This window comes from Patiria miniata, unplaced genomic scaffold, assembly GCF_015706575.1.
Source record: "Patiria miniata isolate m_02_andy unplaced genomic scaffold, ASM1570657v1 HiC_scaffold_10, whole genome shotgun sequence".
NCBI lineage: Eukaryota > Metazoa > Echinodermata > Asteroidea > Valvatida > Asterinidae > Patiria > Patiria miniata.
The window spans coordinates 3,896,231-3,913,871 of NW_024037048.1; the positions used below are offsets into that span (position 1 = coordinate 3,896,231).

General features: G+C 38.5%; 1 protein-coding gene across 1 annotated transcript in view; it reads left to right on the top strand.

Moving 5' to 3' along the window:
• LOC119740231 (WD repeat-containing protein 1-A-like) overlaps positions 1-17,641 on the top strand; it is a 141,943-nt gene that overhangs the window by 54,694 nt on the left and 69,608 nt on the right. Inside the window, exons 5-6 of the mRNA XM_038215470.1 lie at positions 9,161-9,344; positions 12,055-12,135. Of these exons, the coding sequence (XP_038071398.1) occupies positions 9,161-9,344; positions 12,055-12,135 (265 nt within the window). The remainder of the gene's footprint in view (positions 1-9,160; positions 9,345-12,054; positions 12,136-17,641) is intronic.

Below are 17,641 nucleotides of genomic sequence, written 5' to 3' on the forward strand. Positions count from 1 at the left end.
TTAAAGTCAGTTTTAGGTCTTCCATTTAATTAGAAACGAATTTAATTTTGTTGTGGCTGTTGCAACTTTGTTACAAAGGCAAAGGTACTCGTAGGTGTAAAACGATAAATTAATCGATATGACGATAATAGCCAAAAACTGCAAATACTCGAATATTGCTATCATTTACTAACAGCAAAATGTATTTTGTTGACGTTTGTTGATTAACAAATTGTAATACATGTATAGCTTGTTGAATAGGTTGCTACTAAGCTAGGTCATATTAGTTAAGCACCTAGGTAATTTAACTTTAGCAGCTTGCTTATTTTAGTTGAGCACCTAACTTATTTCACTTGAGCAGTAAGCTATTATTTTTGCTGATTTTGTTGTTACAAAATTGCTAATAAAAAATGAGAAATTTTTATTATCCTATAATAAATAGAAAGAATGACAATATTAAACTTTTGTGTTCAGTGCCATAAATCCTATAAGCTTGAACATTTCGGTATGAAATCAAACGGTAAAACTTACAAGACGTGTAATATGTGTAGGGATAAAATAAAACAAAAATATTACTCGAAATCAAACGTTTGTAAGTTTTGTAAAAGTGACGATCTAAGCACCAAACCAAACGGTGAAAAATACAAAACCTGTGATGAGTGTAGAAGTAAAATTAAAAAAACAAAATGTCCACATGGTCGTCAACGCTACTATTGTAAAGATTGCGGTGGTTCTGGTATCTGTCCACATAATCGACAACGCAACATATGTAAAGATTGCGCCGGTTCTGATATATGTTATCACAACCGCATCCAAGGGCAATGTCGAGAATGTAAGAGTGATGATGGTAAGGCTGTAGACTTTACTATTAAGAGATGGATCTTGGGTTGTCGGGAAAAGGATAAAGATAAAAATAGATTTAATCCAGAACTTTTTGTCGACACCGATTTTTTAAGAGGTCTTACAGAGGACTACAAACATTGTTATTACGATGAATGCCGAGTCGTTCTACAGTACGATTGTTTTGGAGACGATATGGCAACGATAGAACGCTTAGATAACTCAATCGGGCACGTTAAAAGTAATTGCGTGTTGGCTTGCAAAAGTTGTAACATTAAAAGAAACAAAAACTAACACTTTTTTCTCTCAACGCAAAAAGCTCTTCATAACAATAAAACGTTATGAAGAGCTTTTTGCGTTAATTTATTTTTAACCCCTACTCAAGTAGCTCGTAACTAACTGGAGGTTCGGTGTACACGACTAATTTACTATATTTCACATCTCTCAAACGTCGTTTTATATAATCTCGTTCTTCAATGGGTACGACGTCATTTTCGTCTAACGCTTGATCAAACGATGTTTTATCTTTACAGTAAAATAACGCTAACCATGCCGTGTTTTCTCTATAATCTTTTAAAACGCTGTTGTACTTTTGGGTCAGTAACCAACAGCTGTGATTTATGTGTCTTCCGCTAAACGCCATCTTGCTTAGCGCGCACGTCTTTTTACGATATTTAATCTCTTGATCCGAAGAGCAATCGTCCACGATAAACAGCGTGGCAACACCTTCGAATATTTTACTGTAAAAATCGATCGCTTCGTTGAGCGTCATCTTATACAATTCCGGATCGCAGAGGTATACCTCAAGATCTGCTTGAATCCACTTTCTGGAGATGTATGTTTTGTTTTTAAAAATGGTAGGGCAAATGATGACTATCGCTTCAAATGTATTTTTATAGTCTGACTCTAACAGATCCAAAATCCATTTGGTTTTACCCGAATTTGTTTTGCCGACGATTAAAGCGCAATGCGGTTGTGTCATTTTAACTTAACAGAGATTTAAAATTCCCGTCTTCCAAGGTCAATTGAGCATCCATGACCAAAAAGACGTACATCGTGAGGTCACCTTGGCTTTCGGCTTCTCTGTTAAATTGAACGTTGATGCCTCCTCCGTCTCCGAGTTTCCTACCAGATCCGTGAGCGGAATTGTCGTCGTTACTTCTAAAATCGAGCCACAGACCGTACTTGTTTTTTAGATAGTCTCCGAGGTCACAACCCGTCAAATTTAAGTCTTTAGCTACTCCGCGCCCGCTTTCGGTATCGCTGTCTCCAAAGAACTTGTTAATTTCGTACCAGTGTTGATATTGAAACATGCCTTGACTGTAGAGTTGATTGGGTTTACCTTCTACAGTCACCGATGTTTTGGTTAGTTTTGGATTATAAAATCGCTGCGGGCTTTTTTCAGTGGGATCTTTAAACAAAAACAAAATACCCTTGAGACTCCTGATGGGTTGATTGACGCTGACGTTCCAAAGTGTGTCCGATTTGTTGACGGATCTAACTTCTAGCGAGTGGATTTTATCAAACAGATATTGCATTAACCCCTTGTGTTTATTCCTGATGGTGATAGCTAGGTCTCTGTTGGTCACCACTTCGTATTCGAGAGACAAGTCTGAGATACTGTACATCGCCGCCGTATCTGAACTGTTGACTACTTTATCGTGATCGTTAAACTTTATCTCGTACGTCAGAGGTTGTTTTAAACCGCTGGGGTAAAAAGGGTGATGCGAAGTCAGTATGTCAATGTCTAGGGGAATACAATATCTGTTACCATAGGCATCCGCGATAGCCTGATCTTTACCGTTGTTGGCACCCGCGTTAGCATCTCCAGCCCCCGTTCTTAGTTTAGACACGTTTTCTTTTTCTATGCCCGAGTACGCCATGTTTCGAGTTGCCGAGCTGTTGATCCAATTGTCTTTAAAGTTGTGATACACGTCGGCGTTACGATAACTTATAATTTCGTGACCTTGAAGTCTGACGCTGATTTCGCTGACTAAATTTCTGGCCAAATTGTTAAAAATGGTTCTATTGTCGTCGCCTGCACCTTCGAGTTCTAAATTAAAAGCTAGTTTACAAGTGTCGGGTACGATCACGTCGTCTACGCCCAATTGAGGAAACTTAACTCTCAGCGTTTGCCCCGCCGATATACTACTAGGATTGTGGGTAATGACCACCTCTTTTCTCTCACCCTTGATAGATCTAGGTATTTTTAATAGCCTGCTGGGATTGAGCTTTTTTCCATACGCATTCATTTTATTTATACGAGTTTTAAATTTAAAGATATCTGTAAGCCAAGAAGCCCACCAATAGCGTTCCTCCCGCGATAAACACCAGTTCTCTTTCTATTTGTTGGTCGCTAGGCTCGTAAAAATCTTCGAGTTTGGGTTCGCGGGGTAACTCGACGTTTTCTCCGGTCATTTCGTTGTAGTAACGCAACGCTTGGTCTACGTTGGAAAATGTTTGTTTAGAGGCATTTTGTTTTCTGATACGTTCGTTGAGAAAATCGAGTCGTTTCGTTCGTTCTCGTTGCCACTGATATCTGGCGGCCGAGAGTTGTTCTGTCGCTAAATCGTGTCTCTTACGCTCTTCGCTGCCATCATCTCTTAGACTTGAAAATAAAAAGTTTGAACCCCCAAAAGCTAAGGCGTTTACGATCGCACCTCCAACCATCATTGCAAAAGCTGACGCCATATATTTAATGTATAAAGCCTTTTAAATTATTATTATAATAAATGATGGATAAACTTCAAAAACTGTATTATAGCCCGAGTGGTTATTGGAAAGGTGAAAGCGCCGTCGACCATTTACACGATAAAACCAAATTCGATAAAAAGGTAATCAGAGATTGGCTTAAAAAACAAGCGATCTGGCAAATTTATCTGCCGGGTCCTGCGTATGTACCCAGACCTACGAGTACATCGCGAGAGTTTGAAACACCAAACGACTTTCACCAAATGGATGTGCTATACCTACCCTGGGATAAAGTAAAACGCAAGACTTACAAATACGCTTTGACGGTTGTCGACGTTGCGAGTCGATACCACGAAGCAGAACCTTTGGTTTCTAAAACGGCGGATTCCACGCGGGATGCTATCGTCAAGATTTACGCGAGGTCGCCTTTGAGTTACCCTAAAACGTTGAGAGTAGATGCCGGTACCGAATTTAAAGGTGCATTTAAAAAATGGATGGCTTCAAAAAACGTCGAGATTATCGTAGGTGAACCAGGAAACCACCGATCGCAGGGTATCGTAGAAAGATTTAATCGAACGCTAGCCGAGAGACTGTTTGGTCATCAGTACGCTCAAGAAATGTTAAATCCCGAGAGTAGAAACACGCAATGGGTCGAGCGATTACCCAGCGTGATCAAAGCTATAAACGATGAAACGACGAGATTAATAGCTAAAGCACCGTCAGAGGCGGTTAAACTAGAACAGGTCCGGCAATCACCGGCTAACCCCGTTAAAACAAAAGAGCAACAATTACCGCAAGACGCAATGGTTAGATATTTATATTACCCGGGTGAGCAAGAGGGTGGAACCTCGAGAAGAGCCACGGATCCCATTTGGAGCGTAGACATTTTTAACGTGGAAAAAAGAACGAGTCAATTTAAAATGATTAACGGTAAAAAAGTCACGACGGGTCCTACTCTTTATTACCTTCAAAACGGTCCAAAAAGGAGTTTTGTGAGACAAGAGCTTCAAGTCGTACCCGAGGACACGCAATTACCGCCTAATTAAGATCTAGATTACGGTGACCATAAGCGAGCGTGTGTATTCCATCCGGTAAAATGTACCTCTTGGTATCCAACGGACTCAACGATAGTTTATTTTGAGATATGGTGTAAAGGATGTGATTTTCCGACCTAATGTGAGTCATCGTTTCTGTTTTAGATTTATTTTTAAAGATGCAGTCGTAGTAGTGCCGGTGTTTTAATTTTTTGTCAGTGACCGATTTTGTGACCCCCTTGGCTTTTTTAAGAGTGATGTTGTTGTCATCCGCTAAAATCGAGTACATCTTAGGTCTTATGCAAACTGCTTCTTGAATGACCTTACCTCCAAACTCGTCTTTAAATTTACCGATCACTTTCTTATTGGTTGGATCGTACAAAGGATGATCTGTTGGGTAATTTGAAAAGTCGTAGTGTTGCCCGTGAGATTGTATGTCTTCGTATATGTCATCCGTGTAAACGACAATCAACAGACTGTCCGTATCAGTATACATCAACCTGATTTGATCTCCGTACTTGTCTTTCAATCGATTGTAATAAAAATCGTACATCAGCGTCTTTGAGAGATCTAAGATACTCACTCCGCAGTAGATTGGTTTGTTTAACAAGGTTTTAGTCTTGTACGTTTCGACAAACGACAGGTCACATTCTGGAAACGGCGTTGTTGTTTTATAGCTCGGTTTTTGAATTATTTTTTTGTATTTTTCTTGATCGCTCTCGTTATTATCTCTCAGTAGGTAACCATCTATTCGGTTTCTAACGTTTTCCATCGTCTTACCAAACACGCTGTTATTCATCAGTTTAAAAAAGTCTTTTTCAAAATCAGAGGTCGCTTTGGTTCGGAGTTGTGTGTTTTTGTCGATGTAAGATTTCATCCAAGGCGCTTGTTTAAATTTTAACACGCGATGTACCTTTTTTAGTTTCAAACCAAGTTTGAGATACAATTGTAACGTGACGTAGTGCAACACGTATTTTTGTTTTGGATTGAGGGTACACGTTAATTTTTGTACGTCGCTACTAGGTTCGGTATCTAATAATTCGTTTTGATAATCAGACATCCACTCTTGGGGTATGATGATGTTTTCTGGTGCTAGGGGAAAATCGTTATGCTTGGTGTGTAGATCGTTCGGGTAATCGAGGTCTACTTCAAAGCAATAACCGGTGTTTGACGTTTTCTTCAGCGTTAATATTCTTTCTTCGGTAAACGGTTTCGAGGGTGTCCATTTAAAATCGCTGTACGGTAGATATTGACTCATAGCCCAACCGTACAGATTGTTGGCATCCAGATAAGCGATATAACTCGAGGGTTTGTATGAATCGTAGTCATCGAGATATTGATTATTGGCTTTGTGATGTCTCATTCCACCCACGCTAGATATGCCTCCTCGTTTTGCTTTTTCAAAAAATAAATGTTTGTCTACGTCTTGCAATAGTTCGAGTTTAACTTCCGAGTGTTTTAATAGAGCATCCCACGACAATCCGGGTGCGGTAAAATAATTGGCTGGATCTAGCCCGTAGTTTGTAATACACGTTCTTCTAAAGTTTTCAAATACGCCTGCCAGTAATAACGTATCGGTGGTCACGTATAAATCGTGATATTCTCCTAGATTGTGTATATTAAACTCATTCCACACGCGTTGAGCTCTGTCGTAGTCTTGTTGCGATATATGTTCGTCTTTTAGTCTGCTGTAAAACTTGCCGATGGGTGGTAGGCTGGTCTCTTGAAACTTGTCAAACGAGTTCATATATTCGTAGGGATAAATTCCTTTTTGTAATAGCAAGTCAGGATGTTTAAAATGCTTTTTGAGTAGCTGAAACGACTCTTTTGGACAAGCTTTCACTAATTTATCCAACGACGATCTCATAAAACTAAACGAGTCTAAAAATCGTAGATTTCCTATCGAAAACGAAATATACTTTTCTGAATTTTTAGCGATCACTTGTATTTCTGTTTGGCTATCGTATTCTGTCATTCCCTGCATGATTAAATGCGCGTCGTAATTTTGTAAATTGTGAAAAAAGACTGGTATTGGTGTACAACCGGGTTTAATTTGTAGTTTGAGGTTACAATAAGCGTGTGCAGCACCCCTATATTTACCAGTGACGTGGCAGTGATCTCTCACCTTTCTAAATTTATTAATGTTCTTGTTACAGTCGAGACATTTAGACTCAATAAATCCCTTACTATTTTTGTACTGATATTCTTTCTTTTGTTTTATCGTTTTGGGTTCTCTGGGGTTCTGGCACTGACAGTTGCTCGAATAATTGGTATAAATTGGTTTTTCGCAAATCCAACACGTGTTTGTTTTATCGTGATGGTCTTTAGCTCGCTCGTTAAATTTCATGGGTTTCAAATAGACAAATAGTTTCAAATAGACAATTAATATCGCTTTGTAATTGTAACAACGTCGTTATAAATCTAGTTGAAGAGTCTTTACCTCTATAAGTCTCTTGATATACATTTTTACCGTCACATCGGACGACAACTAGCGAATAACCGCTAGCTTTGTGAACGTTAATCTTTTTTGTGTTTGTCTCTTTATCTGTGGATGTTGTTGTTTGTAATATGGATTCAAAGTCGGCATAAATGACAAATGGTGCTTTTTGTTTGTGCCTATAGTTTTTAAATTCTAATATCGGTACGTCTCTCTCTTCACTTGGCTGCCCGTCTATGTATTTTGGTTTACCCAGAGGAAATACAATCTTTGATGGATGTGTATCTATACCCTTACAATCGGCGATATGTTTGTCTAATTTGTTTTGATTGGTAAAATGACAAAGACATCTTCGACAAAAATATTTCTTACATTTATGTTTCGTAACGTCGTATATCAACCTCGTAAAATCTTTTATCCAACAATAGTGATGCTTGTCACCTTTAGAAATCAAAAGCAGATCGATCTCTTTCCCCTTGTAGTTTTTAGACACGTATAATGGATATATCTCACCCTCATAACCATATACGTTTATCGATAAATTATTTTGTCTTTCTATCTTGGGTATCTGATCGACCGGTGTCGGAAAGTCAACGCCTTTAAAACTGAGTCCGTCGTCTTTGGTGTATACAACAGGTTCTTCTTTATGAATTTTATAATTAGGATTATTTCTTATTTGATTTTTTACTTTATCCGTATACAACTCAAGAGCAGCTCTCAAACACCATCTCAAACACTCATCGTCTTTGTTTTTGATGTTGATCATCGCCTTCTTAATTTTAAGATATTCGGGTAGGTCTTTGTAGGAACTACCTCTCGCTGGATTATATCTGTTGATGTTGATGTATAACGCCATTATCTTTTTTAAAACCCAACCCGATCCTTGATTCGTATACCTTTCATCCTTTTTGAATAGCTCTTCGATCTCTTCTTTTAAAGCCTGTTTTATTTGACTTTGATTTAAAACGGCTTTTTGCTTGCTATAATGAATAGCTTCGATCGTTTCGATCGTACCATCCGGTTTGGTTTTTTCGTATTTTATTTTGATTGTGAGCTCCATTTTTAAACCTCTCAGCTCTCTCAATTCAGACTTGATTTTATTGACTATTTGTTCCTTGTGCGAATCAAAAAACTTGATTAAATCGTGGTTATAAAGTCTGGGGTTTAATTCCCAGTTTCTGTAGTAATTTCTAAACCTTCTCGTTTCTCTAAAAGCTGACTCTGTAAAGTATTCGGGTTGTCTGTATGTTTTAATCGCCGAGATTAAATCTTTTTTCAAAACTCGTCCTTTATAACCCGTCGGTACGTATTCTAGATTGTGTTCGTCTACAATCTGTTTGAGCTCATGTAGTGTCTTTTTCCTCAAGTTTTTAAATTTACTTTCATAATGTTTTATCCCCTCGATGTAAACTTTACGAGTAAGAGAAACATTTTCATTGTGCGGTATATTATACCGCTGTACGTAATCACGCAGCGTGGCTTTGTTCCATTTAGAATATCCTTTGACGGTCGGTCTAAACATATTACTCTCCATTTTATTATAGGAAATATAATATTTTTTCTTCATTTTTTTTTGAGGTTAGACTTTTAGATTTATAAATAATTAGACTCCCCTCATTTTAGCGACGACAGATTTTTCTCTCTCACTCTCTCTCCGTTAGATTTATTTTTTTTATTTTTTTTTTTCTTGAGATCGGGGGATTTCCCATTGACCCTGTACTACCCACAGACCTATGACAAAGTCTGGTACCCTGACTTCTCATTAATGGCCCTGTACTACCCACAGACCTATGACAAAGTCCAGCACCCCCGCCTCCCTTACTACTGCAGAACCTTGGTCATCCGTGGCCCAATCGCAAAAAAAAAATCGTAGCGTAAACGTCATGATTCTTTAAAGTAAAACCGTCGATATTCTTCAACAATCCGTCTATGTTCTTGACAAACCGTGGTGTATTCGTAGAGCAACGTACCGTAGGATAGTCGAGGCTATCTATCCTGAAACCTGAGCGCGTTCTTAGAAAGTTGATTTTTCCACGAATCTCAACGGTTCATCGTGATCAATTGATTACTGGTTAAACCGTGGATATTTGTAGCTCCAACCAAACCGTAAATGTGTGACTGGGGCTTAACCAGTGCAAAGCTGCACTAAATCAAAGTGTTTTTTCCCGGCCTTACCCAGGACCTCTAAATTAGTTCGTTGGGACGGTAGTGCCGTCAGTACGCTGGACCACAGCGGTCAACACTGCAACGCCGTAGACTGCAGGAATCACCGTCCCTTTTGCGCTGTGATTGCCTCGGATGATATATCAGCGGCTTTTTACAAAGGACGGTCCGTCAACTTTACAAAGCACCTCTCCCTCAATGTGAGTAATTCTCTGTTTGTTGTTTTGGGGGTTTTCTGGGGGGGGGGGGTCTGTCAACTTGATTTATTGAGTACAGCTGATGGTTTTGAGAAGAAGAGTCGTGGTACACATGACACCATTCTTAAACTACTGAGGTGGATGAAAATTGTAATTTTGGTACACGTTGACTGTGCCGTTTGATAAGTTGAACATGCTTATTGCTTTTGGGTCACATTTTAAATAAAGATAATAATAACTAATTCTTGTACAGCGCCAGATCCGTCAACATTGACGTTCACAGCGCTTCACAGAAATACAAATGCACCAGCTAAAATTTAAAAACAATTTAAAATTATACAAAGAAAAAATTCTTCAAAATAACTAGGTTTACATGAGTTAATTGTCAAAAACAGGCAGGTTAAAACGGACGGACACAGCACATCAATCAAAGCAAACAGCGTGACGACCACGATAAAGAGACGTACATGACCACGACAAAAATACTTAGAAAAGACTTACACAATCAGAGATGGAAACACACTCTAAACGGACAGATGAATGGAATAATAATACTCAAGACATATCCATTTTTAACATTTTTGAAGAGAAAACAATTTCAACATCCATCTTTTTCACTCTGAAAATCAAGGAGAACCTCGGCAATGAGTTTTCATCTTTTCAGTCAGAGAAAACTCGGGGAATATGGGGAAAGCAAGAAATACCAGGGGAAACTCAAAGCATTTGACGGTGACCAAGAATGGAAAGGTTTTGGCCAGTTTGGGATAATTATGTGCGTCTTCTAATCTCAGTGAATGCTACAATGGGCGACATCCTATGACTTGTGCACAAACATAAAATATAACCTTACCCAATTTTACCTTATCCTTACTCCACGAATTTTGGTATATCGTCGCAGAGCTGACATACCGGCGAATCGACTATTTTGGCGATTTCGAGGTTTTGTCATTTTTAGGGTTTATAAAGTTGCTCTTTCAAGTATTTATGCCAAAATTCTGAATTCTTGTCTGGATTTTGAGATTCGGAGCCCCCCTGTGGCGAATTAGTCACAAAAACAAATCCATAATTTGACATAGTGACGAATACGGAATTTCGCTGGTGACCAGCTTATATAAGGTGTGCGTTCAAGGTACCAACGAATGTTATTCGTCAGTTTGTCGGATTGGCGCGCCGTGCGCGCGTGATCCGACAAACTGGCGAATGGCATACAAACATTTCGCTGGTAACCAGCTCATGTAAGATGTGCGTTCAAAGCACCAACGAATGTTATTCGTCAGTTTGTCGGATTGCGCGCGTGTGCGCGCGCGATCCGACAAACTGACGAATAGCATACAAACAGTGTGAAGATCAACCGGCTAATTTGTAATTTGACAAACTGACGAATACGTTTACGGTCAAATAAAATCATATCGCACAACTTTTCTGATTTAATAAGTGACCTGATGGATACTACGTTTCCTATTTTATTTCGAATATACACTAAAAGGGTTATTATCGAAACATTAAGGGTAAAATACAACGCCCAGAAAAATGTCCAACTTCAAACGCGAATTACTCGAAACAGGGTTTTTGCTTATTCGTCGGTTTGTGAGCTCTGCGACGATATATTTGGCTTGGACCACGAGCAATCGATTTAGCCTTTATTTGCGTAAAGTGTTAACAATAGGACGACGCCAAATTGTGAACCCAATAAGGTGTGTCGGCCTTATAGCAATAATAAGCAAACCCTGTCGCCCTCACACAAGTTTAATTGCAATAATAACAATAAATACAATAATAATTCAGCATTAATAGCGCAATATAAATCAAATTCCTCAAAGCATTTTTCTACAATAACGAAAACCAATAGACACTGGACATGTGCTTGCTGATAAACACCAGCTGTTTTAGCTTTGTGACGTGGTGACTTCACTTCAGTGTTCATTTATAACACATACTGGTCTAGGTACATACCAAGTTACAATCTAATCGGAGGCTATAAATTATAGATATAGCGGCCTTAGAATATACCCCCTTTAATGTCACGTCACCTAAGACTATACCCCTTTAATGAGACGTCACCTGACTTGCGATGACGTCATCGTAACGTCACTTAAATTTCATGCATAATAGCACATCCCGGTACGGTATACGTATACATTATGAAGTCACAACTAAATTGGACTTATAGTTTTTTAGATAAAGGCCTTAGAAAAATGCACCTGTAATGTGACTTCACATGAAATGTGATGACGTCATAATGACACCACTTACATTCATTCTGTTGCTTATTCCGTTGTAGGTACCTATCACATAAATATTCGTAGTCCCCGGGGTTCTTTTAGTATTTGAAATGGAGTGCAAATTTAAAAGCCTGGGTTTTACTTGGCTTGGTTTTCTTTATTTCTCGTTTGTATCAGACCTCCCTATACCATTTATTAAAATAGTTTGTGAAACAAAATATCACCCGTTCTCAACGGAGCCGATTTCTGAAACAAAATATCACCCGTTCTCAACGGAGTCGATCGCAGGTCGAACGTCTGATATGGCCAATGACTAAATTCATTGAAGCATTTCCGAGCTCTAGTCTTCTCGAGACGAAATTGAAGTTAACCGTTTATGAATTTGAATGAAAAAAAGCTTTAAATGTGTGGGAAAACGTGTAAGGAAAACGGAGGGGATTTTGTTTTTACAAAGTCTCTTATATTTATCCCTCACCCTTTCCTCTCTGCAGAAATATCCTCGCAGAGGCGTGAAGGCGATCAAGTTCTCACCTGACGGTGAATACCTTGCTACCGGTGGCGGTAACGGACATGTAGGTTTGAATAGATCCTTAGCATTGCAACCATCTTTGAGGTACACGCTTTTCCACTGGAATAAGCATGAGTATACCTCCCGCAGACTTTCAAATAGTCCTACTTTTTCCTACTTTTTGGTTACAAGACCTTCCTGTTGTTTATTTCGCGAACCATCGCTGTAAAAGGGCGCCTGTTGTTTATTCCGCGAACCATCACTGTTAGAGGGCGCTATCTACAGACGAACCCACAGACGAACTTTTCTTTTGTTTGTAAACATTGTCGCTATTCTATATGGGCTGCCGCAAGCGCATAAATTGAAGCCGTGGTTGACAACATATTTTTCCAAGAAAAGTCCCTATAACGCCTGGCCCTCAATACATATTAAAAAGGCATGTTTAGGAATTATGTTCAGCTTTGTGTTGTATTTCCAATAACCAAATAATATTTTGGTTATCTGTTTTAACTCTTCTTCATGTTTGCAGTGTTGGACCTTCCATAGTTTTGCAACCCGCGGTTGGCAAAATGTGCAGTTTGCCAACCAAGCGTAGAAAGGTCTATTGCCACTATCATCCTCGTCTTGGCGCAAGAAGTCAGTGATTAAGAGCGATAATTGCATACTTGTGTAGCGCCCGTCCTTCCATAAGGCCAAATAAAAAAAATAAACATGTTAGCGTCCCCGCCCGCTGCGTTTTGGAAGCCACCTCCTTTTTTTTTTCTTTTTTTTTTAAACCGAAAAACTGATCAATTTTAAACAGTGACATCATTTTGGCCTCTAAAAGAAACGGTTTACTACCATTCATCTTCATTTTGTAAATGTGGTAACGGCATAGGAGAAGACATAAATTAAGGGCGCTCCAGTGTTTGTTAAGTATGCCAAATAAAATCATCTCGTAATCTACAAACACATTAATATTCAAAGTCTCCTTAATCCAATCACTAATTTGAGTCCAGAACGATAAAGTAATCTTACAAGTGCAAAATAAGTGAATCAGAGTTTCCTTTTCTACATGACAGAAGGAACACAAGTCGTTCTCCCCTTTACCGATCTTTACCAAATAAGAATTGACGCCCAGGATTCTATGGACCAATCTGTATTGAACCCATCGTAATTTTGTATCACAAGTAATCGTAAAAGGCATACTGCAGAAAACCGACCATTTAGTGGCAGGGAAATTGATACTCAATTTTGTTTCCCATTTGTCAATGAACTTACTCACAACCTTTTTTAAAACCCTGAAGTAAAAATATGATAAATACGGGTAGAACCTTTTTATCTGACAAAAGTATCTCAAAATTAAATGGGATAAAAGGAAAGCAAATATTTGACTTAACCCCTTTAAGTAAATCACGAAAAGAATTTTTGACGACCTTGACAACTCCACCATACTCTAGAAAGTTAGTCCTAATACTGAATTTTAACATAAAGCGTTCCAGGCTCAAAAAAGCACCTTTATTGTCAAGTAGGTCAGACACAAAGTTTGCCCCTTTGTTTGCCCAGTGTTTGTAAAAAATGCAATTGTTTCCAATCGTAATTCTGTGGTTCTTCCACAAAACATTGCTAAGAGGATCATTCTAATTAACTGGCACATGGCATTGCACAAAAGAACTCCAAGCATTGAGAACGTCAATCCAAAACTGGTTAGGGTGAGCTGTCCTCTTAAGTGAATGTGCAATACTAGAATGACCGCCTTCCACAAAAAGCACATTCTCAATTTCAGTAATCTTATAAAACAGATTGGGCCAAGCTGAGGCCTTAGTGTTCAATAATCTACGGATCCAAGTACACTTAAGAGCACTGATGTAGGATCGCAAATCAATCATCTTAACTCCCCCATGACCATAATTCTGAATCATCTGATTCCTGGCAACTCTATCGCCACCTTTCCAGATAAATTTATACAACATAACATTTAGATTCTTAATTAAATACAAAGGTGGGTCAGGGAGTGACAAAATAAGGAAAGTAAATTTGGATAAAATAAGCGACTTCACTATGGTAACACGGCCAAGAACGGTTAAATTTCTTCTAGACCACTGGTCAATTAATCTACAAGTAGAATCAAAAACTCTGTTATAATTCACCGTTGTCATATTATCAAGGTTGGTGGAAAAATCAATACCAAGTGCCCTAAAATAATCTTGAGGACCAACCCACTTCACATTAATATGATCACATAGACCTTTCTGTCGACCCTTATTACCACCAATCCACACCGCATTGGTTTTTTCAATATTTACTTTAAGACCAGACTTGCTAGCAAAATCGCCCAAAATCTAGAAGGCTCTATCAAAAGAACGCTCTGAACCGTCTAAAAATAATACTGTATCATCAGCATATTGAGAAAGTCTATATTCTCTGCCATCTACCTGAATTCCCCTTAAAATCTTATCACAACGAACCATCATGCCCATAATTTCGGCGCACAAAAGAAACAAATAAGGGCTCAAACCATCACCTTGTCGACAGCCACGCCCTATTTTAAAAGATTCCGATAAGAATCCATTTACTAACACCGAAGCTGTCGCTCCACTGTAAAAAACCCGAAACCATTTCTGTATAGAAGGACCAAAATTAAACTGGTTCAAAATTTTGAGTACAAAATCATGCGAAACAGAATCAAAAGCTTTCTCAAAGTCAATCAATAAAAACATACCAGGAATCTTATGTTTTTCTGTATAATTAAGCAAATCATACATTAAACGAATATTCTCACCAATATAACGCCCTTGCAAGAAACCCTTTTGATTTTCATGAATAAGAGAGAAGAGGCATGTTTTAAGTCTCTCTGCTATACATCCAGAAGCTAATTTGTACGAAGTGTTTAATAGTGAGATCGGTCTCCAGTTCTTTAAAAATTGACGAGGTTTATCCCCTTTAGGCAACAAAGTAATAATACCGTACTGCTGAGTAATAGAAAGTTCACCGGTTTCATAACCAAAATTGAGGAACCGTAATAAATACCACGATAAATCGTTGAAAAAAAAACTTATAAAATTCAAAACTAAAACCATCTGAGCCAGGGGACTTGCCATTTTTTGTGTTCTTCAAAACATTTAATATTTCTCGATGGGACAGGGGGCCCTCTATGCTATCACGTACCATATTTGAAAGAACTGGAGAGTCAGAATTCTCAAAAATAGATTGTAAATTAACTGTTGTTTCCCCTTCTGAAGACGAGTAAAGTTTTTTATAAAAATAACGTGCCTCGTGTATAATATCCCTAGAGGATTTTAATTCGGTACCATCATCATTAATAACACGATTAAAAGTCTTGTTAATACAATTACGTTTCTCCATATTAAGGAAGGATTTGGATGGTTTTTCACCGTGTTCCATCCACCTTGTTCTAGATCTAATCATTACACCATCCAATTTAGTCTTACGAAGATTAACAAGGCTAGTTTGTTTAGACTTCAATGTACCCAACAGAGTATCATCACCTTGAGCAACCTTATTAGACAAATCTTTAATTTCGTTTTCGAGACGAGATTCATCTCTGCAAGCACTCTTTTTCTTCCAGGCTGCAAAAGAAATTGTTTTAGTTCTAATCGCCATTAATAGCATTTCAAAAAAAGTTGATCATTAATAATAAAATGAATATCTCTGGGGTGAATGGTGTGTAAATTCGAGCGTAAATAAGGCAAAGCTGCGTAAGTTTCTACAACATCAGTAATAATTTTTTCCACCTGGTCAACATAAGTTTTATCTGCAAGAAGCGAATTTTTTAAATTTCCAATAACCCGGTCCCCTCTCGATCTGATTGAAATCGAAACAAACATCAACTGCCAAGGAATGGTCTGTCCGATAACCTGGCTCAATTTCAGATGAAACAAAATTGGAACTAAGTTCAGAAGATATTTAAAAGAAATCCAGCCTAGACTGTTTCAGTGTAGAATGCTGTCTCCAAGTATATCTCCTGCAGTTTGGGTTTTGAATACGCCACGGGTCAATAAGGTCGAGGTCCCTACATAGACCCAACACCCTGTTTCTTGCTAAAGGATTGTTGACATGAAGATAATTATCACAGTCTAAATTACCGTCTAAAACTAAATTCCAGTCGCCACAAATAATTGTGTGAGGGTTATCAAACTCAGAAATAATATTATTGATATTCTCGTAGAAATCTGGATCATCCCTGTTTGGACCATATAAATTAATCAACGTAATATTATGATTATGTGTTTCCAAACTAAGACTAAGAGCCAAAAAATTGCCATTTACATCAATATTGGAACCAAGAATTTTAAAATCGAACGTATTGTTAAAAAGAATAGCCACGCCTCTGGCATTACTTTTATAAGAAGAGAAGTAACAGTCCAGCCCCCACTCAGCCCTAAACCTGTCTTGCATGGAGTCTGATCAATGGATGTCTTGCATACAATAGATGGAATACTGCTTAGACCTCAAAAAATGCAAGACATCTCTCCTTTTGGAGTGGTCGGCTAGGCCACGACAATTCATTGAAGCAATGGACAAGTTACGTAAGCGAACTGTGTTAGAACGATGGGAGCTAGACATTCCTTACATATTCAAAACAACACAAAAGGATGGGCGTTGGCCCGATGTATAACCCGGTACAAAATGGCGACTTAAACGAAGACCATAATATTTCACAGTGACAAGGCTGGATATTGATACGCAGTGAAAGGACATTTTGGCCTCTTTGTCTGTTGCATCTAGCCCATATAAAGCTGGTATGTCATTTCCTGAGTCTAAGTGGCGGCCATTTAAAAAAAAAAAGCTGGCGGCCATCTTGAAAAATAGCCTGGTCGGGCGGCCATTATGGAGGGAAACTTGAAAAAAGGGCCTCCTCCTTCCATTTATTTAAAAGGCAGGATGCTAAACATGTTTTGTTTTTAATTGGCCTATTTTTTTGGTATTTCTCTTTCTAACGTCTTGGTAATTTCGTAGCAATTAGGGCAGGGCCATAGACAGTCTGTATACATTTCGTCACCGACACCACGAAGTAACACCCATCTAGATACCAGTAAAAACTAGCAATCGGAGAAAACGGAAACTTAAGTTGAACGCCTTCTAAAACAACACTTTGCGTCTAAACGACAGAGTATTTTCAGTTGGGTTTCTCGTTGTGGACACTTGATGAATTAAATTCATTGAATCTGCTGTTTTTCACCCGTTTGTGTATTAAATAAACAAGAAATAAGAGAAAAAAGATGAGTGTTAGTTTGTGAAACCGAAAAGGCTGCGGAACTGTAAATTTTTGTTTTCACGAAGTAACACTCTTCAATGTATTCAACACGAGGAAAGTGCAACTTCAGGTCAGCGCGCGCGCGCTCATACAACTTATTATAGTGGAGCTGCTTAGGTCCATTTTTGGCCCAAATCGTGCACTTTGTGGTAAAAGCATGAAATTTGGCAGGTGGGGTCCCAATGGGCTAGAATGCATTTTAAGATCGGGACCCATCCTGGATCTTGCCCATTTTGGGGGCGGAGCTTGATTTTTTTTAAAAGGGGATGCAAACAATACAAACTCATGAAAACTGTATTTAACATCCATTTTC